This window comes from Macaca mulatta, chromosome 3, assembly GCF_049350105.2.
Source record: "Macaca mulatta isolate MMU2019108-1 chromosome 3, T2T-MMU8v2.0, whole genome shotgun sequence".
Lineage (NCBI taxonomy): Eukaryota > Metazoa > Chordata > Mammalia > Primates > Cercopithecidae > Macaca > Macaca mulatta.
Window position 1 is genome coordinate 147,800,043 of NC_133408.1, and position 24,188 is coordinate 147,824,230.

Here is a 24,188-nt window from a genome sequence, read left to right on the forward strand (position 1 = left end):
AGTTACTTAAAACTGTTTAGAATTAATCCATATATCCCTAAAAAGTTTAAATATATGAAAAGATGATCAATTTTTTTTCATAATAGTATAAATTAAATTAAATATAGTCAGTGCCATTTTCTACTAAACATATTGGCAATTAAGTCCACTAAACACACTGGCAATAATCAAAGGTTTAACACACTTTGTTGATATGACACAAGGAATCAAGCATTCTCTGACTTTGTAGGAAGTGTAAGTTGGGACAACTTCTATATAAGACAATTTAGAAAATCTGTCAATATTTAAGGCACATACTAAATTTTACTTCTAGCAATTTATTTTGAATAAATGGGCTCACACAAATGGCTCAAACACACATGAGAAAGAATTTACATTGCAGTGTTATTTGCAATTGAAGCAACCTAATTGCAAACAACCTAAACATCCATCAACAGGACACTGATTAAACAAATTACACTGTATCCACACAATGGAATACTCTGCAGCTGTTAAAAGTGACTGTCGGCCAGGTGCGGTGGCTCACACCTGTAATTTCAGCACTTTGGGAGACCCAGGTGGGTGGAGTCCAGGAGTCTGAGACCAGCCTGGGCAACAAAACCCCATCTCTACAAAAAATTAGCTGGGTGTAGTGGCGTGCAACTATAGTTCCAGCTACTGGGGAGGCTGAGGTGGGAGGATCACCTGAGCCCAGGAAGTCAAGGCTTCAGTGAACCATGATCAAGCCACTGCACTCCAGCCTGGGCAACAGAGTGAAACTCTGTCTCGAGAGAGAGAGAGAGAGAGAGAGAGAGAGAGAGAGAGAGAGAATAGGGCTGTTCCATACATACTGAAATGGAATGATTTCTAAAGCGTATTGTCAAGTGAAACCAAGCAGGATATGGAATCATGTGTGCTAGATACTATGCTTGTGTAAATGTAAAACAAAATTACTGTAACAAATAAACAGACATATTCACTTGCATATAAATGCATACTACTTCTCAGAGAATATAAACCAATAATACTGGTGTGGCCAGAGGAGCCAGGAGACAGGGGCAGGAGGAAGACATACTTTTCAGTGCATACCCTCTGCATCTACTAAAATTCTGTGGTATGTACACATTTTACCCTTGTAAAATAATAGGTAGTTGGATATTCACTGATTGCCTACTATGGGCCAGGTACCATGATATGCACGGTAAACACAAAGATAAACTAAAACTATTGTATGTGTTGCAGTGGTTCAAAACTAAGTCCTTGGAGTTCTTCTTTCAATCCACATTCATCTTTGGGTGATCTTCAGTCCTATAAACGGATGACTTTCACATTTACATCTGTAGCCCAGACCTCTTCCCTGAACTGCAGACTCAGAAAGTCCAATTGTCTGCTCGACAATTCCACTTGGTTGTCCATGACAGCATCTCAAACTGGATAGTACCAAAACTAATTCTAATCTTCCTCTCCAACTGATAGTGACAACCCAGGTCAAAACCTGGAATCCTTCTTATTTCCCTACGTCCTCCACACTCTCAGTAGTACAGTGGCCTGTACCATTAAGATATATCCAAAATCTGACCATTTCTCAGTCTATTCCAGGCCACCCTCATCTCTTGTGTGAATTATCACATAACCTCTTAATTCAGTAGTTCCCAAACTTTCTCGGTTTATGGTATACTTAGTGTCTCTGTAATTTATTTTTCATGGCTCCCTTAGGCCAAAAGAATTACCTAATGTTTTCATGTATTAAGTAGCTAGATTCATACAACTTGATATATATTTATATCTTAAATAAATGTAAACAATTTAAATTTTAAACAATTTTAAATCTATTTATATCTTAACAATGTAAAGCTTCTCTTATATAAGTTCTCAAACCTTGTAAACAGATTGGACACCACCTTCCACATTTCCTATTCCCCACTGATTTCCATGTGGCACTTGCTTTTTATCACAGCAAACACTTTGCAGAGATAACATTATCACAAAATGACATGGGATATAAAGTTGAACCTGTAATCTGCCTCAAGCTAATTTCATGTGATGTTTGACAGATGTCACTGTTGTTTTTTTTTTTTTAATATCGGAATTCAAAAGTTAAAACTTTAAGATTATTCCAAGGAAGGTACCCCTGTGAATTCACTGAGGTACCACAGGGCACTTCAGTGCACAGTTTGGGAACCACGGTCTTACCCAGTCTCTCTGCTTCCCCTCTTGTTCTTCTATACACTATTTTCAATAGACAAGCCAGAGTTATTCATTCATCACTCCTCTGTTAAAACCTCCAAGGCTTCCCCATCCTCACAGTGGCCTACAGAACCTTGCACAATTCCCACTCCACACACCCACCACCTAACTCTTTGCCTCTTTGACCTTCTCTCCTCCTTCACTTTCCCTTGGTCATTTCGCTGCAACCACACAGGCATCCTAGCAGGCATGCCCTGTCTTAGGGCCTTTGCTCTTTTCCTTTGCTCTTGCTGTAAAGTTCTTCCCCTAAACAACTGCATAGTGTGCTCACTGACCTCCCTCGCCTGTCTTGATGGATGTATTCAAATGTTCTTTTCTTAGTGTGGCCTTTCCTATTCACACTATTCACAATTATACCCCTAGCTCCACATCTCTTTCTGCTGATTTGTTTTTTGCATGCCCTAAACACATATAAACACAATCATATGTATGAGTTTGAGTCCTCTAGGAAGCAAAGGCTAAGACAGAATTAGAAGTGCAAGAGGTGACCAGGCACGGTGGCTCACGCCTGTAATCCCAGCACTTTGGGAGGCCGAGGTGGGAGGATCACAAGGTCAGGAGATCGAGACCATCCTGGCTAACACAGTGAAACCCCATCTCTACTAAAAATGCAAAAAACAACAAAAAAGGTGGCAGGTGCCTGTAGTCCTACCTACTCGGGAGGCTGAGGCAGGAGAATGGCATGAACCCGGGAGGCGGAGCTTGCAGTGAGCCAAGATCACACCACTGCACTCCAGCCTGGGCAACAAAGCGAGACTCCGTCAAAAAAAAAAAAAAGAAAAAAGAAAAAAAAGAAGTGCAAGAGGTCTATTTGGGAAAATGTCCATGGAAGAAAAATGGGAGAGGAAGCAGGGAAGCCTGAAGGAGGGAAGACCCTCAGAACACAACGCTGGTCTGACATCTGTAACAGGAAGAGGGGGAGGGAAGGAGGAGTGAGTAGTAGGAGCCTCAGACTACACTATAGTATAGCTCTGAGATAGTCTCAGCCAGGTCAACCAGGAGCCCAGAGTACAGTCTGCACAGGAGAAGAGTTCTGTATTAGGCACGTGTGACCTCTGGGACCTTTGCTTTGCCCAGTCACTGGAGCACCCCAAGGAGTGTGGCCTCATGTGAACCCTGCAGTGGAGCCTTAGAGAAAGAGAAGTAGATGGAGGCTGTCAGTTAACACTCCTTCCAGCAGGTTCGCTCTTGAAGGTAGATCTGAGTCTCTGCATGTGTGCATGTATATACATATTTTTACATGCAGATATAATGACATTATATTTAATAATGTATTATTAATTTTATTTATGTCCTCATCTAAAATATAAGCTCTATAACCACAGAGATTTTTACTATTTTGTTTTAGAACAATGTCTGGCACTCAAAATATCTGTAGGCACTCAAAAATATCTGTTGAATGAATAAGTAATGAATGAAAGAGTAGAAATGCCTTGAAATCTAATGATATTATTTTAATATAGGCACAAAGAGTCTCCAAGTCAACTAACCAGCTAACTCCAGCTAATGTACAAAATGAGCTAGAAGACTGGGCCTGGATGAATGTGTGTTCTGATCAAGTACAATGAACACACAAGTAGGGAAAAGAGCACCATTAAACAACACAAGATAGAGGGGAGGCTTTTGTTAAATTTTAGTGGAAATATTCTACTTTACTAGGAGATGCAATACATCAACACACCTGTCATTTGAGAATCATCTTAGGTAGTCATCAGAAAGGAATTTAGTCTTCCTGCAGTATATGCCTGAAGGTAATAATGTATTTCAGGCATGTGACCTGATTGTGTCTGCCTCTTAAGTATCTCTTTGGTTTTACAATTAAACTTCTAAGCTTACCTATAGTCTAATTTTATTATGCTCTTCTAGTATCCTTATGACATTGTCTTTCATTATCTTATTTCCTAGGCCTAGGCTTATGTCACCAAGGTGAGAAGCTCACATTGTTGAATGGGCAACTTTGTAGCAGGGACTAATGGAAAGAAAGAGACCTAGGTTGGAAGTTAAGGTAGAACCTGTTATCTCCACCCAGTTCTGTTACCAACAGTGGGTTGAAAAGTTACTTTACTCATCAAGTCTCAATTTCCTAATATGAAGACAGGGCTCTTCAGCACTTGTTCCTCCTAACCTTTTCTCCCAGAAGAAATGGGCAAAATAAACTAACTTAAGGTGTATCTTCCTATGTGGTAGATATTTAAAGTGATTTTTATGGATCTTAAACACAAATGACAGTGTATCTGATTAATCAACTTCTTCAGCAATTAAGTGGTGTCCTATTCTATAAGGTGTAACCAGGAATAATTTCAGCTTTGAAGAGAGGAAGGATATAAATAAATATTTTTGTTCTATCAGTAACAAAGCAGAGAATCCCAGTAAATATCTTTGTGAGGAAATTTAGTTGACTGTTACAAAGTGCTTCAAACATAGCCATTTAGTTGATCAGTAATAGAGCAAATAATACCACATACTTGTAATGGGGCTATTGTTGTCATCGCCTGGGGTCCATGACAGTTGAACACTTTTGTCAAGTTGATCTGTCAATTCTAAGTCAAAGGGAGGATTTGGGACATCTGTAGACCAAAGATACACACATCATGGTCACCCATCCATCTTTAAGAGGCTCTCCTTTACTCGTGATACTATTCACAGAGGGGACATCTTAAAGACACAGCACACTTGATAGTCAATGGGCATGCAACTGAAAGGAAATGTGCACAGCTGAGGTTGCTGGGAACACAGGAGCACACCCAAGATAATCCATCAATGAGTTCTGCTCACTTGTTTTTCAAAGGAAATGAAAACATTTGTAACCAAACCCAGTGAAGCCGACACATGTGGTTCATCAGCACTCTCAGCGTTTCTTCTCATAAACATGAATGGGCACAAACATGAAAAATAATAAGCTTAATTTCTAATACATGGGAAATAGAGAATAGCAACTGCTGAAAAAAGAAATATAGGCAAATAAAAGGTGCTGTTTAAAGAAAATTCAAATGTTCTTTCTGAAACATGCTGAATAACAGATTTTGGGGCTCTGAAAGAATATTTATATTTGCAAAAGAATCCTGACATAGATGCTATGGAGGTAGCCCTCAGCATGCATAAGTGTGTTTACTCCCAGAGGACAACAGTGTAGAGACAGACACATGTTGGGATGAAGGTGTCCCAGAAGCATGTCTGCCTCTTCCAATGGTGCTTCTGAGATCCAGAGAGTTACCGTTCCCCCCAGGCCTTTATCTGACCTTGCTCCTAGGAATAACTCTGGCTCTTAGGGGACCGGAGACCATATAAACATATGTGCTTTTTTTTCTTATCAGTCATAAAACAGTAAATGTCTACAAAACACAGGTTTTATATTGGATAGATACAATATTAATAATATTGTGCAAAATCAGCTGAGATTATGCCAAAAAATTGATTTTTGTATTGATGTGCTGAATAAAGATGAAGGTTCTCTAAATAAAAAGATTTCTGGAAATGATTTTTGACTTGTTTTCCAGATTCTAAAAAGCCACACAACATGAATGTACCCCTCCTTTTGGTCTTTCTTGAGTGATTTGCCTTTTGTCAACACATGGTGAGTTGGTTTTCTCTGATATAAAAGTTAAATGTTCTAAATATCCATTTTTCCCCATATACATTTCTTGAAAATGGAATCCCAAAACAAGATTTATTTTTCCCAAACAATTTTAATAAATTGAGGTGAAAACCTAATTTGCAGAATGATATTAGAAATAGCTTTTTCATTCTGTAAAATGTGAATGATGGCTTTTGAAAAAGCACTATGCTACTCTACAAGGAAATGGCATCAAAGAGGGATTTTATCAAACAAAGTGATTTTATAATAGCACATGAACTATTTAGAAACAACTGGCAACGAACTTGGTGAAAAATCTAGGGTTATGATGAAGAAATGATTCATTGTCAGCAAATGAATGACACAACGTAACAACTGACAGAGCCCTTTTCCTTAAGAAACACAATTATGTGACACAGAAAAGAAAGTTATGAATATTTTCTGCAAATGTGAAATTGTTTGACAGAAAACAGAGAAAGAAGACTCATATTAGTTTACCGTAAACGGGAGCTGGAGTTGGAGTAGGAGCTAGAAAGGACATTAATATAAAGGATTTTAATCAAAATTAGTAATGGAAAGATACAAGATAGCACAAGATGACAAAGATTGTACATTATTCAAGTTTATAAAATTAAGCCCCATGCTTAGCTGTGAGACACGGCATTGATAAACATGCAGTAACAATTTAGGAAAAAAACCTTCAATTTTAGATACAAATAGATTATTTCTCCTTATTTTATTACAAAAAAGGTTACTAATGTGCATATCCACCATTTCACCCAGTGCTGCTACACAGAATATTTATACTGAAATTATTGCCTCCAAGACATCTTTCAAAGAAGAAAAACATGGGTACGAACTCACCCATGCATATTAACAAGCAATTATTTGATATTTACAATTTTTATCTTATTTTTTCTTTTCAACCAAATGCAGGGAAGGCAGTTGTGCTATTTTTGTTCCCGTTCTTACCAACAACGCTAAGCACAGCGCTGGCGGAGACGCTGTCCAGAGTGGTGTTGGCCACACACGTGTAGGTCCCGCTGTCATTGTCACTGACATCAGCTATCACCAGATGATCCTTGTCAACAGTGAACCTGTGGATAGAATGCATTCAGAGCAGCTGAAACAGACATGCAGCCATACCCTATAATTGCTTCACTGGCAGGAAAGAAACTGTAAATTTGATAAAGGAGAAAGATGGTAAACATTTTCTAAAGTTAGAGCAAAATACCCGTTAAGAATGATTAAAGTTGAAAAACAATGAGAATTAATTAGAATCTTGGGTTAGAAGGGATAAGTCTTCTGGTACTGTGTTTTTCAACCAGGCCTCTAGAGCACGGGTCTGCAAACCCTGGGCCAAGAACTGGGTACTGTCCTGTTAGGAACTGGGCTGCAGAGGGGACCACTGCTCTAGAGGGTGTGGTGGGACTTTCCTTAAGGCCCCAGGGGAATGGGGTGAGTGAAGCTGAGCTCCACCTCCTGTCAGATTAGTGGCAGCATTAGATTCTCACAGGAAGGTGAACTCTATTGTGAACTGTGCAAGCGAGAGATCTAGATTGTGCTCTCCTTATGACAATCTAATGCCTGATGATCTGTCACTGTATATATTACATGTAATAATATATACATGTATATACATATTACAACGTAATAATAGAAATAAAGTGCACAATAAATGTAATGCACTTGAATTATCCTGAAACCATTGTGCCCCCACCCTGTCCATGGAAAAATTGTCTTCCATGAAACCAGTCCCTGGTGCCAAAAAGGTTGGAGACCACTTCACTGCTCTAGAGGGAGAGGAAGGAGCTTCCTTAAGTTCCCAGCAGAATGAGGTGAAGGATAGTTCCAGCATTATCCTTACTAAAGGGCTTTACTAAGGCTTTTGCTGCCAAGAAACATTGGAAAACCACTCATTCAGTTCAATTTCTTTCAAAGTATATATTTTAAATACTTCATTACTTACTGCAGAAAATCATGTCATTTTCTTACATGTATAAACTCCCATAGGAGAAATTAAATGCAAATAATAATAATTTGCTTTATCACTAGAAACAGGAAGATTTAGATGAACAATCTCTCAAGAGTTTTCTACAGGGAACTTGTGGGCATGAAAAATTGCTCAGTAGATCAAAAAATTAATGTATGGAGGATTCATGTATTATTTTAATGAAGCTGTATAAGTCATAAACTATCTTCTCAGTTAATTTCCAAGTAAAAGCTTCAGCCAGTTAACCTGATGGCCCTTTCTTTATGTTTCCTTTTAATCTTTTTTTTAAGTCAGGGTCTCACTCTATCACCCAGGCTGGAGCGCAGTGGTGCAGTCATGGCTTACTGCAGTCTCAATCTTCTGGGCTCAGGTAATTCTCCCACCTCAGCCTTCCAGGTAACTGGGACCACAGGTGTGAGACCACCACACTCGGTTATCCTTTTCATCTTTATCAACTCAACAAATAAAATTGACTAGTTCAAACATAAAATTAGATGGAGACTCTAGGCACATAAAAGAGAAGGCCACAGAGTTCTTCTGGGGTCATTAACAAGCAATAGGGCAATATTTAGACAGCACAACTTTAGGTCAGCTGCAGGTGAACCATAGAAACGATTTTAACCAGAATACAGCATTCCTTCTAATAGAGAGTGAGGCCTATAGCCACTCTGCTAAAACTCACACATTCTACTCTGTACTACTATGTCAAATGGAGGGTCTCATCTGGAAAATGCCATGACATTTCTTCCATTCTTAACTACATCTGCAGTATGCTTGGGTTCTTTTAAATTCTCTACCTGTTTTTGTTTTTCCTTCCCCTTTCACTGGCTTTAGGTAAAATCAAAAGAAAAACTCCCTATCCAAATAAAAATGAGTGTCTTTTAAAATACTGACAAGGATTTGAGCAGTCTTTTGTGATTAAACAGGTCATATTTCTGCTTTTTTGTAGAATGGTAATGAAAACATCTGTTGAAACTTCACTGTTCAAGGTATAAAACAATGGATGCTGTCCAAGGCCTGAGGGTTTTATCCCATCCTGAATTACACAAGAGACCAGCACGCAAAGATAGACCAACATTCTCAGGGTCCTATTTCGATCACACGATACCTTCTTGGGTAGATACATTTTACAGTAGGGAGAAAATGCATATCTCTCTATTTTGGAGACAGCAGACTTCAGAAACTAAAAACATCACCATAATTGACTACATAGTAGACCTTTAGTTCAAGAATAGCTTAAAGAAAGAATGAAGAGAAAGAAAAGAAATCGTCTTCAAATACCTTTCATCACTGGGCAGTTCCCTATTGTCCTTCAGCCACAGGACAGTGAGGGTTAAGGTGTAATCATGTTTCACTTTGCATTCAAAGGACACCATGCTCCCTCTTTGCACAACTGCATATTCGGGCTGTTTAATGATCCATGTAGGATCTGAAATGTAAAGTTATCATTATCCATTTGGCAAAGCTGGAGAATTTGTTCAAAGTCATTTAAAAATTTAAAAAACACATTACCTCTGCCTTACCTTTGATTTCTAAGTGAACTTCATTCTTTGCCATCCCTAATTTATTCCTTGCAACACACGTATAAGTTCCCGTACTGTCCTTTTGGGCCACAGGAATTTCCAAAGTTCCATTTTCATGTAAAACATAAATATCTTCATGAAGAGCACTTCCTTTAGCTCCTTTAAACCTTCATTACAGAAATTATCACAATGAGAATAAAAACACATCATATTTTGAAGTCAGACATAAAATGCCATATTCAAGGTCAACATGACCATGATGAATGTGAAAGTTACAAGGCTAGAAGGATTGTACTTTTTAAAGTATAAATAGGAAAATATTCAGAGGAGGGAAAAAAGAGCATGTATGTCAGAGAGGAGAAACGGATGAAGCAAACTATGTGTGAATCTGTTACCTTCACTAGGAAAAGCATTTGCATAAGCATCCATTTTTCTTCTCTGGGGTTCAGGTAGGGGCCTGGGGAAATGTTCCTTTAATCTTAACCCTGCATTTATTCTGACCTCAGTAGCTGGAACTTAGCACAGCATCTGGGACCTGACAGTTGATCAGTAAAGAATGTTCCAGTTTTCTTCCAGTCATTCTTTCTGAGCCATTGCTTATCCACCCTAGCCTTGTCTCTTTTAGCTAAAGTAAACAAGCTAGGTGAGGACTTAAACCTTGGGTGGCATATGAAAGGGGATGCTTTGAAGCAGGGAGTGAAAGAACATGGGAGAGCCTGGCTGGATCCAAGTCAGGAAGATCTGGTGCAAGAAGTACTCAGGAGAAACAATGGTAATAACAAATTCTGCTTTGGAAAGCTTATAGAACCCTCCACTATCCCACAGGATATTTTATTATCAAGGAATATCCCCTAACTAGTCCCTCCAGCCACTACTCACAAAATCCCAGGGGATGTCCATGGCATTGTGAAATATAGCAGCCTTAAAAAAAAATCATTCACAGGTAGATCTGTGCTTGATAGAGTATGCTGCTAAACAGATTATACACGTGAAAGTATTTAACATAGAGCCAGTAGTCAATAAATATTTGTGAAATAATGAATGAATTTAATAATTAACAGTGGAGGCCAAGCACAGTGGCTCACACGTACACTCCCAGCACTTTGGGAGGCTGAGGCGGGTGGATTACCTGAGGTTACGAGTTTGAGATCAGCCGGGCCAACATGGTGAAATCCCCTCTCTACTAAAAGTACAAAAAATTAGCCAGATGTAGTGGTGGGCACCTGTAGGCCCAGCTACTCTAGAGGCTGAGGCAGGAGACATGCTTGAACCCAAGAGGTGGAGGCTGCAGTGAGCTGTGATTGTGCCACTGCACTCCAGCCTGGGTAATGAAGTGAGACTCTGTCTCAAAAGAAAAAAAAATTAACAGTGTAATGGATTGTGCACCACCTTTCCCTGTTTGTTTTTTTAATAAAACCCAACATATTTAGAATATGAAGGCTTTAGTGAACATTTTAAGTATTGAAAAACACATAGAGCTGCTACTTACCATTCTATGGTTGGGAGAGGAGACCCAAAGAAGGCACAGTCTAGTAAAGCAGGCCTGTTTGCAATGACCTGGTAGAGTGTGTTTGCAGGTGTGAGGATTCGTGGTGGCTCAGCTATAAATATTTTTAAAAGGTAAAGTAATATTAGAATACATTTTAGGACTACATTTTATTGTATTTTGTTTTAAGGTCATTAAAGTTTATGGTAAAGCACAAGAAACCTATCTCTCTCCTTATGTTCTCTATCAGGCATAATGCTGCCAGTCACTCAAGGCAGAAAAATACATTTTTTCCTCCCTCTACCTCCTGCCCCACTTCTTGCTCAGGCGTCATTTTAGTTGTTGATATACTGTGAGTCCATCGCAGTCAGGGAATGAGACTTTTTATTGTTTTATCCCCAGCACAGTGTCTGGCACAAAAATAACAGCCAAGTATATTTTTGTTGAATGACTGACTCATCATAACCCTAGTGGATGGGAATGGTGGAGAACACATAAGCTGGCAGAAAGAAGCAGAGTGATGAGTGTGATGACTAAAAAAATGGAACCACAGCAACAAAAACAAAAATAGACAAACTAAAAAGCTTGCATAGCCAAGGAGATAGTCAACAGAGTGAAGAGACAAGCTATGGAAGGGGAGAAAAAATTTGCAAACCATATATCTGGTAAGGGGTTAATACTAAAATAAATAAAGAACTCAAATAATTTAATAGTAAGAAAATGAATAACCTGGTTAAAAATGCGCAAGGCATTGGACTAGACAGTTCTCAAAAGAAGATACACAAATGGCCAACAGGTATATGGGAAAATGCCCAACATCACCAATCATCAGATAAACGTTAATTAAAACCACAATGAGATATTATGTCACACCTATTAGAATGGCTATTATCAAAAAGAGGAGATCTAAGTTTTGGCAAGGAGGTAGAGAAAAGGGGACACTTAAACACTGTGGGAGGGAATATAAGTTAGTATAGCCATTATGGAAAATACTATAACGATTGTTTATACTGTTTATACTCAAAATATTAAAAATAAAACTACCGTATGAGCCAACAATCCCATTACTGGGTATATATCCAAAGGAAATGAAATCAGTATGTTGAGATATTTGAACTCCCTTGTTCATTGCAGTATTATTCACAATAGCCAAGATATGGTATCAACCTAAATGCCCATCAATGAATGAATGGAATAAAGAAACTGTGGCATATACACACAATGGAATAACATCCAGCCTTAAAAAAGAAGGAAATTCTGTCATTTCCTTCATGTCATTCATGTCATGATCATATGAATGAACCTGGAGGACATTATGTTAAGTGAAACAGGCCAGATACAGAAAGACAAATGTGGCATGCTCTCCCTTATATGTAAAATCTAAAAATGCCGGACTCATAAAAGTAGAGCTGAAAAAGGAACAAGCAGCCAGAAGTGCTTTCTCAACATCCACCAAAATCTTAACTGTTTAGCTCTTCATGGGATTAGTGACCTTCATTTCAAGCATATGCACATGTACCCTAGAACTTAAAGTATAATAATAAATAAATAAATAAACAAATAAATAAAAAATAAAATTAAAAAAAAAAGAAAAATACCAAGTATTGGTTGGCTTTCTGATGGTAATTTTGTTTGAAAAGGAAGCATATTAATTTTAAAGGGTTGAAGTGTAATTCCCTGGCACCACGAAAACAATTCTCACAAAAATTTTTAACAAATGTGGTATTTTGGTAGTTTTGTTCAATATAAGAAATACAGTGTTCACATAAACCAATTATTTGAGAATATATTTCAGTACATCATACTTTGTAAAATATATTTTTATAAATAAAACAAATGTACATCCATGACTTGGATAAAGACCAAGCAGTATGATTAATGGTTTAGTTTTAAAAAATCAGAATCATTAAATTGCCATTCAACTTGTCAATTTCTTACAACGGAAGAGCAGTAATAATTCAGTTACTAATAGCAGACAAATACTATTTTCCTTTTGAGGGTTTGACACTTAGTCTAACCATCTGTAAATGGAACAGCCTATTTGACTAGTTCTACAATGAAAAATTTGCCATTATAAAAACTGTGTTATGGAAGAACATTAAGACTGCAATATTCTTTAGGGCAAGGTTTATATCTTTTCATCCTTTATAGCTCCGAGTTCTCTGCATTGCACATAGTAGATGCTCAATGTATTTTTGCTGATTGAACAGAAAATAACAGCAGTCATTAATTTAATTTGCCATGTCTTTAATAAAAGGAGAGCTTACCCAGCACATTTACAAATGCATTTGCCAGTAAATATCCATATTCATTAGAGGCATTGCACTGATATACTGCACTTGATCTTTCTTGAACATTTGAAAAAATAATGGTATCGCCATCTATTTTTCTGCTGGGGTCATCAGGGGCAACTGTTTGGATGTAAAAATAGAAAGCATTTATTCCTATTTGCTTAAAAGATGTATATTAAGCTTGTAAAATCAGTAGGACATAAATAAAGACTGATCTAAGTATATGCAGTAAGAATAAGACTAGAATTTGGGCAGAAACCAGAAAATTTTCCTTCTCAGAATTGAGTTATATATTAGCAAGAGTATGTGCTCAATGTTCATTTAGTCTTAAGTCGATTGGCTCTGTAACACCAAGTATTATTTTGAGAGATGCAGAAAAAAACTCTTACAAGTTTAGGTGAAAATTGCATTACAAATTCAGGAAAACATTGCCATGTTCAAGAGATTGTGGTTATTTATGAGAAAAAAAGTTAATGATCAAGAGGAAATGGCGAAAGCCAGTAAAAAATATAGAAACACTCCAGCTTCTTCAAACCTGTTCCTTTTAGGAGCCTCTTCTTGATACAAATAAATCAACAAATACATAAACAGTATGGGGCTAATAACCAAATGTGAAAATATTTATTTTTCTGCTGTGGATATTCTTGAAGCTGAAGTAGAAATAAATTGTGTAAATTCTTCTTGAAGACAATGTTTTCAGCTAAATCTCTCAAGTGCTTAAATGTTAGGACCAGGCTTGATCCTTACTGAAGTGGAATAGAATTGGCTGGGTAACATAATATGTGAGGATTTAGTCCCGGGCATGCCCAGCAATTTGGAACTTCCATGAGATTGGAGATGAATTCCTTTCTGTGAATGATACACTTTAGACTTTGAGATTATATCACTTTAGAAGTGCACTACGAGGGATTTAGGTCTCTGTCTCTGCACGATGATCAAAATCAAAACTAAATAACAGCACCTTTTCTCTTAAACTGCTCCTGCAACTTGAACCAATTAAGAAGACTTTATATTCTTTCTAAGCACCACTTCTTTTTCCTTGGTGACAGGAAAAGGCTGTGCATCTAAGACATCACGGTACTTAGACTCTTTTATCACTTTTAAAATAAAAAAAAAATTGTTTCATCTGTGGTTTATTAACCCACTGTATAAAAATCAACCAAACCATAGAACATCCTTGTTTTATGACCCAAACTCGAAGTATTTTGCTCCCTCATTCTGTAATAGTTTTCCATGGTTGCTGTAACAACTTACCACAAATGTAGTAGCTTAAAACAACATAAACTTACTATTATACAGTTCTGTAGGTTGGAAGTCTGACATGGATCGCACTGTGCTAAAACCAATGCAAGAGCAGGGCTGCATTGCTTTCTGAAGATTCTAGGGGAGAATCCATGTCCTTGCCTTTTCCAGCCTTTGGAGGCTACCCACATTCATCCTCTTCCTCCATTTTCAAAGCTGTCAATGTTGCATCTCTCTGATCATTCTTCCATAGTCATCTTTCTTTCCCATCAAAGCCTGAAAAGGCACTCTGCTTTTGGGGGCTCATGTAATTAAATTGGGCTCACCTTAGATAGTCCAGGATAACCTCCCCATCTCAAGGCCCTTAACCTTAATCACATGTGCAAACTCCCTTTTGCCACGTAAGGTGACATATTCACAGATTCAATGGATTGGGATGTAGACATCATGGAGGGGTGGGGTGGGGGAAGGGATTATTCTGTCTACCACATACTGTATCACATTTATAGCCTAAAGGTCTTTCAGATGTTTTAGACTCGAATATTTAAAGAATTCACCATACATTTAAGTTTGGAACAAGTTTTTAGCATCCAAGGATTATTAAAACTCTAACTTACAAGTTACTCCTCATGGACTGATTAATGTCTTCATTCCCAAGGAAAAATGTAAAAAAAAGCAGTTGTTCAACACTGATCACCATCAGTAACTCATTTATGAAATCATCTTAGATACTCCGGGTTGTTCAATTAGTGATGTGGGGGTGTTGAGATACTTTGAATTGACTCCTTAGCTTACATCTTCTGTTTATGACTCTAATACAATTGCCTTAAGGAACATGTTCTTCCAAACCGAAAACAAATGCAAGTCATAATTCCTTCAACAGGGCATATAGATTCGTTGATAAAAGACAGCAGAGGACGGATATGTCACACTGGCCTAGAAAGCGAACTGTAGCTGTGGCAGGCAGCCATGGACCCTGAAAACGCAGTGTACCTTAGGGTGGCCATGGACCCTGAAAACACAGTATACTTAGGGCGGCCATGGACCCTGAAAACGCAGCGTACCTTAGGGCGGCCCATGTGTCCCAGATCCCAAGTCTTGTATGACTGGGGCCTTTCCGACTCCCACAATCTCAGTGATGCTCACCTACTGCCTCAACAAGGGGTGCTAGAACACAAAGCAGCATTTCTGGAGACTTGTTCTCTGTCAGTGACTCTTAGCACTTCCGGTCATTATACAAAAAAAATACTTGCACACACATGTTGATAGCAGCACAACTCGCAATTGCAAAAATGTGTAACCAGCCCAAATGCCCATCAATCAATGAGTGAATAAAGAAACTGTGTTATATATATGCCATGAAATACTACTCTGCCATACAAAGAAATGAAATAATGGCATTCACAGCAGCCTAGATGGAATTGGAGATCATTATTCTAAGTGAAGTAACTCAGGAATGGAAAACCAAACATTATGTGTTCTCACTCATAAGTGGGAGCTAAGCTATGAGGATACAAAGGCATAAGAATGATAAATTGAACTTTGGGGATTCAAAGGAAAGTGTGGGGGCAGTGACGGATAAAACACTATAAATTGGGTACAGTGTGTACACTGCTTGGGTGATGGGTGCACCAAAATCTCAGAACTTATTCATGTAACCAAATGCCACCTGTTCCCCAAAAATCTATGGAAATAAAAAATAATACAAGAATAAAGTAGAGAAACAAACTGAATTTTTAAAGTTGCTAAAAAAAAAAAAAAAAGAAAGAAAAAAGATAAAAAGATTCTTAGCACTTCTGGACCCAGCACTTGGGCTCTCTATGGTGGGACTCTTCAGGGCACTCTCAGTGCCCACCATGTGCCCACCCTGACTGCACCTCTGTGGATGTTCCAGGCAGTGGAGTGGAGTGGCGTGTATTTCAGACTGTGATGAGTCCCAGGCAGAGCTCTGGGCCGAATCTCTCTGGATGGGTGGCAGACTATATAAGAGTTCCTCAAATTCCTTAAATATATTGAGTTTTTAAAAGTTACACCACCACACAATATTTAAGGGATAAAGGGCTCTAGTTCTGAAGATTTGTTGCACAATAATGTGAATACACTAATACTACTGAACTGTACACTTAAAATGGTTAAGATGGTAAATTTTGTTATGTGTTTTTACCACAATAATAATAATAATGTTACACGACTATGAACTCGGAGGGCAAAGCTCAACAATGTCAGTAGGACAATTTTCCCCAAGTGAAGACTCATCAGTCACAAACCAACCATGTCAGAAAGCTTTTGTGTAGCTCAGTTGCACTTCTGTTTGCCATCAACTCTTGGGAAGATATTTTTTACCTGAAAGGCATCTGACTGTATCTGCCTTACATATGCTAAATAGAGCAGTCTTCTAATATTTATTTTTGGCGAAGTATTTAGGAACAAAATAAACCCTTTAGGGAAGAATAATGAGTAAGCAGACCTCTCTCCTTGGGAGTTTGGGCTACGTTTTCCTTAAGTACTCGTTTAAAAATGCAAACAAACCCAGGAACTGTCACAGTGACATATGGAGGCTCGGTTGGTAGCTGGACACAGAGTAAAATCACTGATGTAGAGACATTTGGAGCCTTTGGATGGGCTTGCTAGTGGGTAGAGTAACTCTCTAGTATGCAAATCCAAATTATCCAGAGGAATAATCATTAATTCTGGGAATAACCAACCTCATTTGCTGTCAGTGAACACTGGAGAAAGAAATTTAAAAGCACAGAATCACAACAAATAACTTAAAGCCCCAAAGGTAAGGTCCAGAACTGGGGCGATGGGCTTCAGAAAATACTTATAACCCAACTCTCCTGACGTTGGTGGGTAAAACTATAAACGCTTTCAACATTTATATAATGAGAAGAATAATAGTCATGCCATCTTACATGAACAGAGTACTATCAATCTTTAAAATGTTTTTACATTTACTGCATAATTTCATTTTTAAAATAACTTTGTGAAACAGGTTAATCATATAGTATTTTATGCATTTTGGAGACAAGAGACTACAAACGGCAGCACGTACTGGTCTGTTTAAATGAGGTTACTGCTCAGGTTTTCTCAGTCAGTCAGCTTTGTAAACATTTCCTGGAATGTGAACATTTGGGCATAATGTAGTACACATTTCTGGGTGAAGAGTTAAATTTCCCTCTTCATTTACTTATTCCATCCCTACAAGAGGATGCCACTGAGCCCCTTAGTTTTGTGAAAAGGAAGAAGGGAGGATGCCGTGATGAAACACCAGGAATATCCTGGAGCAGCCCGCCATTCTCCTGGTGCTTATCTCAGATTACTGGCTTTCAACATCTTTCACCGTGAGAAAAATATGTCATTGTGCCAGGAAGAGGTCTTCTGCCCATTCGCATTTTCTTAGTTCTTTTCCCTCCTCATCCCTGAGAGGACAGGTGCCTTTTAACACAATAATGGTGTGATCTTATCCATGTGTCATGCAGAAGAGTCTCAGAGACCTAATACTACACATGTTGGAAACTATCAAGGATCTGCAAGTGTTAGACTCTCCTGCAGAGATAGGAATCACAGTGGCCACGGCCTTGGGCACCACCACGAGGATGGCACAGGCTCTCCAGTGGGGAAGACCAGGAGGAGGAAAAAGTAACTCAAAAACACCCACCTCAGTGTGGCTTTTAAGTTCTGAAAAGCAACCTCCTAGGGGACAGCAGGGAAATGCTTGGCCCAATCCAGCCAATAGCAAGTTCATTTTCTTTCTGGTCCTGGGTTCTATTCTTCACACCCTCCCATTACACAATAAAATCAAAGGTCTCTTTCAGCACCAGTTCTCTGCAGCTGTGTTCTTTTTTCTAACTTTTGTAGATTGTTTTAAAACAATCTACAAAATTTTAGGTGGTTTTGGGAAAATTCCACATTTATTTAATACAGCCTGTGATTTTTGCTTCAAGGAAAGCTTTAAGTAAACTGGCCAGTCCTGGGGACAGGGGAAGGGCAAAGCTCCAGAAGACACTGAAATAAAAGCCCAGACACTTTTGGAGTTAATTTTTCCACTTTTTTTAAAACAGTAGCTTTCAGGTCTGAAATGCACAGTCACAGATCAATAACATCGCATTTTGCTAAAAGAACCCTTCTTACCACTCCCCTCCCTGAACCAGCTTCTCCTTTTACAATATTTATGTGCACTCAGCAGCCAGAGCCTGCAGAGGCGAAAGGAGATAGTCAGCGTCCCTAGGTGCTCACCTGTAAGTCAGGAGTGGGGAGGCTATGTACCTGGCAGCATGGTCCCCTGACTGTGTCTCTGTTGTGTGGCACAGGAGACAAACTTCAGGCACCTGGAGGGGACACTGCACAGCGCCTGCACAACAGTACTTCAGAAGCACAGCTGTTTCCTGACCCTCACCTGCAGCAGCTGGTCCACCTGCAATGTCTGCAGTCTCTTGGGTAGAAAGGGCTGTCAGCAAGCCAGCTTGTGCTCCCAGCTCACTTCTGGGGCCTACACTAGGACCCCATGATGAAGGCAAGGAGTCCTCACTGTGCTAATTCAGTCCTGTCACACACTGTGGCAGTCTGTGCCCTCAGTTCCTACCTTCACCTCTCTACATCTCCCTGCCATCCTTCCCCTGTGTCCCAACACTGCTAGATGTATCTATGGGGTGCACAAGTCAGCAAACTGCAGATGGGAAACAAGCACTGGTGCCCCATTTCCAGGATGGTCCCTAACCCTCAAAGGCAATTCCCTTTAGGGGCCTCTAAATTCATGGGACAATTACCAAGAAGGGGATGAAAAAGAGAGCGGCACTCCTTAAATGTCTGTCAATTTTTTGGATAGTTTCTGCATCCCCCTCATTCTCTCATTTTTTTGGATCGGGGAGATCAACACACGGTGGGGGCATGCAGAGTTCACTTTGAACTTAGCTGTTGAAGACTTAGCCCCCACCCACGAGGCCACTCAGCAGAAGCTGCAGATGGGCCAGCTGCAGAAGGCCAGGGGCAGGGAACAACTGTACCTTTGCAGTGTCATCGTTCAGAAAGCTGTGCAGGGGACCCGCTGGCTCATCACCTTTTAGTTATGAGATGTCTAAATGGTAATCCACTTTCAGCTTGGCCACCAGATGTCAAGAAAGACCCCTTCCAGGGAGGCTTCACATTACCTTGGTGTAAACATGCAGCACCTGCTACCAGCACCATGGAGCGGCCTGGTGGTGCCGGGTTCCTTGCTTTGCTGCCACACCGTGTGGTATTCCTCTCCCTGCAAGTCCACCAGAGTGACAGCTCTGAGGCACACCAGAGGGTGACCGACCCTGGATCTATAGGAGCTGTGGCATTCCAGCCATGTCTGCTCAGCCTCCTTTTTTCTGTCTCATGGGGCCTTAAGGAAGACTTTTGGGATGGAAGAAATGAGCTGATCTGATTTGAGATATTTAGTCCTAACTCTTTCTTCTCTACCTAATCAGACAATTTAGCGTTACAAGAGGACCTAACGTCTTCCTGGTATTACTATTCTGTACCCCCAAAGCAGGCCTTTTACAGCTGATCCTCCTCACAAAAATGTAGTTGAAAAGGGGAGTATTATTATGAGTGTATTTTCAAAGCTGTGTAGGTGACTGGATTTACAAGGTTCCCTCAGAGGCACTGCATACTCTGGTACTATGGTCTGAATATTGGTGTCCCTCCAAAATTCATGTTGAAACCTAACTCCAAGGTTAAGAGGTGGGGTCTCTGGGAGGTGACTAGGAAATGAGGGTTCCCCCTCGTGAGTGGGACTGGTGCTGTTCTAAGGGTCTTGGCAGCAACTGTGAGGAACAGGCCATCACCAGACACCAAATCTGCTGGTGCTTTGATCTTGGACTTTCTAGCCTCCAGAACTGTAAGCAATAAATTTCTGTTGTTTATAAATTACCCAGTCTAAGGCATTTTGTTACAGCAGTAGGAATGGACTAAGACAGCTGGTTTGGAAGGACAACAAGCTGAGCAAATCAAGAAGAAAAATCAGCCTCATTATTTAATCCTCCCTTGCTTATGTCATCCACCAACATCTCAATTTGCCTTGCATAGGACTGCACTCTGGCTGTCAAGCTTGAGGGTTTATCCCCTGGCTCCCCCGTTTTCCCTGCTGAAGGGCTAGATGGACAGTCCCTTCCACTTGTCAGTTTCACTGAGTCTAGATCTCAGGGGCACTTTTAACCTTCCATAAATGGACACAAAAACTCTGAGCTGCAAAACATGGTGCAAAAGTATCAAGCATGTATCATCATTTATTGCTATTTTGTATGCATTCCTGAGAAAATCATATGTTGTACCAGATAATTTTTTTTTTTATTTTTTGTAGAAGCAGGATTTTACCATGTTGCCCAGGCTGGTCTCTAACTCTGGTATTCAAGCAATCTGCCCGCCTTAGCCTCTGAAAGTGCTGGGATTACAGGCTCACATGAGCCACCATGCCTGGCCACTATAAAACTTCTTTAGTTCTGGGCTTTCTTCTACTTTTTCCTCTCAGTTTTCACTCATATTCCCCCGAGAGTAGCAAGAGCTTCCTGAAACAACCACAAAGTACTCTCTGCCATTTCTCTGGATCCTGATCCTGGTTAAAATTGGGAGTGGAAACACCCAAACCCTATTTGCTGGCCTCTAGCATCTGTTTTCTCCCAGGAATACACTTCCTTTTACAGTGAACACAGCTGCCTGTTTCAAAGCATCTGACAGCTACTGTGCTATGAGACACAAGTGAACTTCCAATAAATACTCATGGAGCAGGCTGCGATGACTCAGTCACCCTGCAGTTGTCAGACCTTGATGGTAAGAAACAGGGACTTGTGCCACTTTAAATCTGCCAGCAGTTTTTTGGAAAAATCTTAGGGGAAGTGTGTGGTGTTACTTTGGGAAAGTCAATTCAGCAGACCTTTTGGTTATGTAAATGTAGAACCAATATTGGATTCTGACTTGGAGGCAGTCAAAGCCAGTCTGTCCTGTATCATAAGCCTGAGGGCTATCTTTATTGTGAGTAAAGAATATCTTTGCAGGTAATCATGTTATTGACTGGGAGAGTGAACCTAAGGCTGGGTTTGATGCCAGAACTGACTTTCTCTGTCTTGGTGTCTAAGAGGAGGTCTGAACTCCAAGAAGGGGAAAATGTTGAAAGATGCTCCTCTCAGCAGTAGCTGGTGGTGGGTGGGGTGGTGGAAGAGGAGAGTCTAGTGGGTTCTCTGTTCATGGCCATGGCTTAGGAATTAAGGAGCAGTGAGGTGCAACATCCATTTAAAGATTTTTTTCTTTGCTACAATTCCCTTGACTCTCCCCATGCCTTTAGCCAAATTTTGTAAAGCCGGCCTTTGCTACAATTTAGCAGATTAATGGGAGGGCCTGAAGCCACACATTGGGCAGCATAGTGGCAGCTTGGAGAAATTGGCTAATGAAGTGCAAGGAGTGGAGTGGCAGAGCAGGGAGGCTGCTGAACGGGGCAACAGGTATAGCTAGGCTGCCCAGGTGCTGCTCAAGGATGATATCAGCGGCCTTCAGGGAGGGAGCTGTAGGCAAAGGTAAAGCATCCTGTATATGATCAGGGTCAAAGGATGTGTTCTTCTTTGGGTATCAAATGGGACGGTGACCTTGGAAGACAGTGGGAACACCCGGGCTATACTTGCTATACTTATGACTGAAAACTCTTTAAATTAAGACAGCTGGGTTTCTCATGCTTGTCGTATCCATTGGCTCTATGCCAAGTCTCCCCACCTATCTCCTCTAGCACCTATGACATTTCCACAAATCACCTGATGTTTTGCACAAAGAAGATCATCTAAACTTTTCAGTGATATTTATTTCTGACCCTGTCATTCTTCCCATTATCCAAGTAAAAAACAGGAAATATTGCCAGGTACCTGTCATCACATACCATTATGTTAACTGCATAAACTATTCACACTCATAATAAATATCTAATGGTAATAAAACACAAAGGTAATTTGGTGTCTCTGTTTAACATACATGTGGCTTCCTTCCTTAACCTGAATTATTTTTTATCACCATTTATTCATTGTTGGGATGTATATATGCTCTAAAAATATACTGCAACTAGAACCAGTCAAGGCAACTTACTTTCTATTGGGACTCCATTTGTTAACCAGCTAATTCTGGGTTTGGGGTTGCCATTAGCTCTGCAGATCAAGGTCCCATCCTCTCCTGGGGACAGCACAAGATTTTGAGGGGCTGTGATCCAGTATGGAGCCGCTTTATAGGAGGAAGAAAAAAGATCAAAAATCTGAATCAAATAAGCATTTTAGCAAAAGAACATATTGAACTATTTTAATAATACAAGCAAGTACTTCACACTAAACTGTTTAGTCTCATTTTTTTGAGCAAATAGATTTATAAATGATGCTTCAAACACTTAAAATTTTCAAAAGAATGTTTAAAGAGACTCACACACATATATGTATTATTTCTAGACCTGTTTGATACAAATCTCATTTTCTCATTTTACATTAAAATTAATCAGACATTGACAGATTTATCTAAGCATACAGAGCAAATTACAGATATAGGTAGGGCTAAGAAACACAAATTTAAATTCTGGGTCAGGCGCGGTGGCACATGCCTGTAATCCCAACACTTTGGGGAGCCAAGGTGGCTGGATCACTTGAGGTCAGGAGTTCGAAACCAGCCTGGCCAACATGGTAAAACCCTGTCTCTATTGAAAATACAAAAAAAAAAAAAATTAGCTGGGTGTGGTGGTGGGTGCCTATAATCCCCCCTACTTGGGAGGCTGAGGCAGGAGAATTGCTTGAACCCAGGAGGCAGAGGTTGCAGTGAGCCAAGATAGTGCCATTATACTCCAGCCTGGGCAACAGAGCGAGACTCCGACTCAAAATAAATAAATAAATAAAATAAATTCCAAGCCCTGTAGAATATATATATATATATAAAATTAGGAAGCAACTTAAAAACATCATTTTTGAAAAGTTGCAAAGGTATTACAGAGTGTTGCCATATGTCCTTCACTCAGCTTCCTCTAATGTTACCATCTTACATGACCATGGTCCAGTTACCTAATGAAAAGTTAACACTGGTACTTAACTAAACTCTACATTCTGTTATTATTTCCCATTTTTGCATTAATGTCTTGTTTCTGTCCCGGGATCCTGTCCTAGACACCATATTTACTTGTAACATCTTTTGCATTTACTTGTCATAGTCTCCAATCTGACAATTTCTTGGTCTTTCCTTGTCTTTTGTGACCTTGACAAATTTGAAGAGTCACTTATTTCATAGACTGTCTTACAGCTTAGGTTTGTCTGATGTTTTCTCATGGTTACCTGAGGTTTTAGGCTTTTGAGAATATCTCAAAGGTCATGAATCCTTCTAATTGTACCATGTGAGGGAATATATGATATCAACATGACTTATTATTGTTGATGCTAACATTCATCACTTGGTTAAGCTTTTGTCTGCCAGGTTTCTCCACTCCAAAGTTACTATTTCCCTGGATTCCATACTCTGTTCATTAGTGTCCAGCATACACTCAAGAAGAGGGAAAGTAAGCTCTATCTTCTAAAAAAGGAGTAATAAAGTATTTGTGGACATGCTAAAACTTCCCCAGTAATTAATTTCTGCAGGATAAAAACACTTTGAAGCTATGCAAATACCCTGTTTCTCCTTAAAGTTTCACCCACTAATTTTAGCATTCATTGTTTGATCTTGCCTGCTGCAGTTATTACTGTGGGATTCTAATGTTGACTTTTCTATTTCCTTCATTCTTCCTACGTTTATTAATCGGGATTCTTCTGTGAGGAAGATTTGAACAAGTAAATTTTTAATCTGATTTAGATGCACTACAAATAGCAATGAGAAGAGAGTCAAGGTA

At 39.5% G+C, this 24,188-nt stretch overlaps 1 protein-coding gene across 27 annotated transcripts in view; it reads right to left on the minus strand.

Moving 5' to 3' along the window:
- Positions 1 to 24,188, minus strand: part of NRCAM (neuronal cell adhesion molecule) — a 305,384-nt gene that overhangs the window by 37,340 nt on the left and 243,856 nt on the right. For 14 of the 27 annotated variants that reach the window (XM_077997193.1, XM_077997184.1, XM_077997178.1 and 11 more), the window contains 8 exons: positions 22,424 to 22,555; positions 13,070 to 13,213; positions 10,806 to 10,917; positions 9,317 to 9,483; positions 9,075 to 9,222; positions 6,773 to 6,897; positions 6,299 to 6,328; positions 4,692 to 4,793 (listed from right to left, as the gene is read on the minus strand). In XM_077997193.1, the coding sequence (XP_077853319.1) occupies positions 4,692 to 4,793; positions 6,299 to 6,328; positions 6,773 to 6,897; positions 9,075 to 9,222; positions 9,317 to 9,483; positions 10,806 to 10,917; positions 13,070 to 13,213; positions 22,424 to 22,555 (960 nt within the window). The remainder of the gene's footprint in view (positions 1 to 4,691; positions 4,794 to 6,298; positions 6,329 to 6,772; positions 6,898 to 9,074; positions 9,223 to 9,316; positions 9,484 to 10,805; positions 10,918 to 13,069; positions 13,214 to 22,423; positions 22,556 to 24,188) is intronic. The other 13 variants (XM_077997198.1, XM_077997197.1, XM_077997192.1 and 10 more) reach the window with 1 other exon arrangement.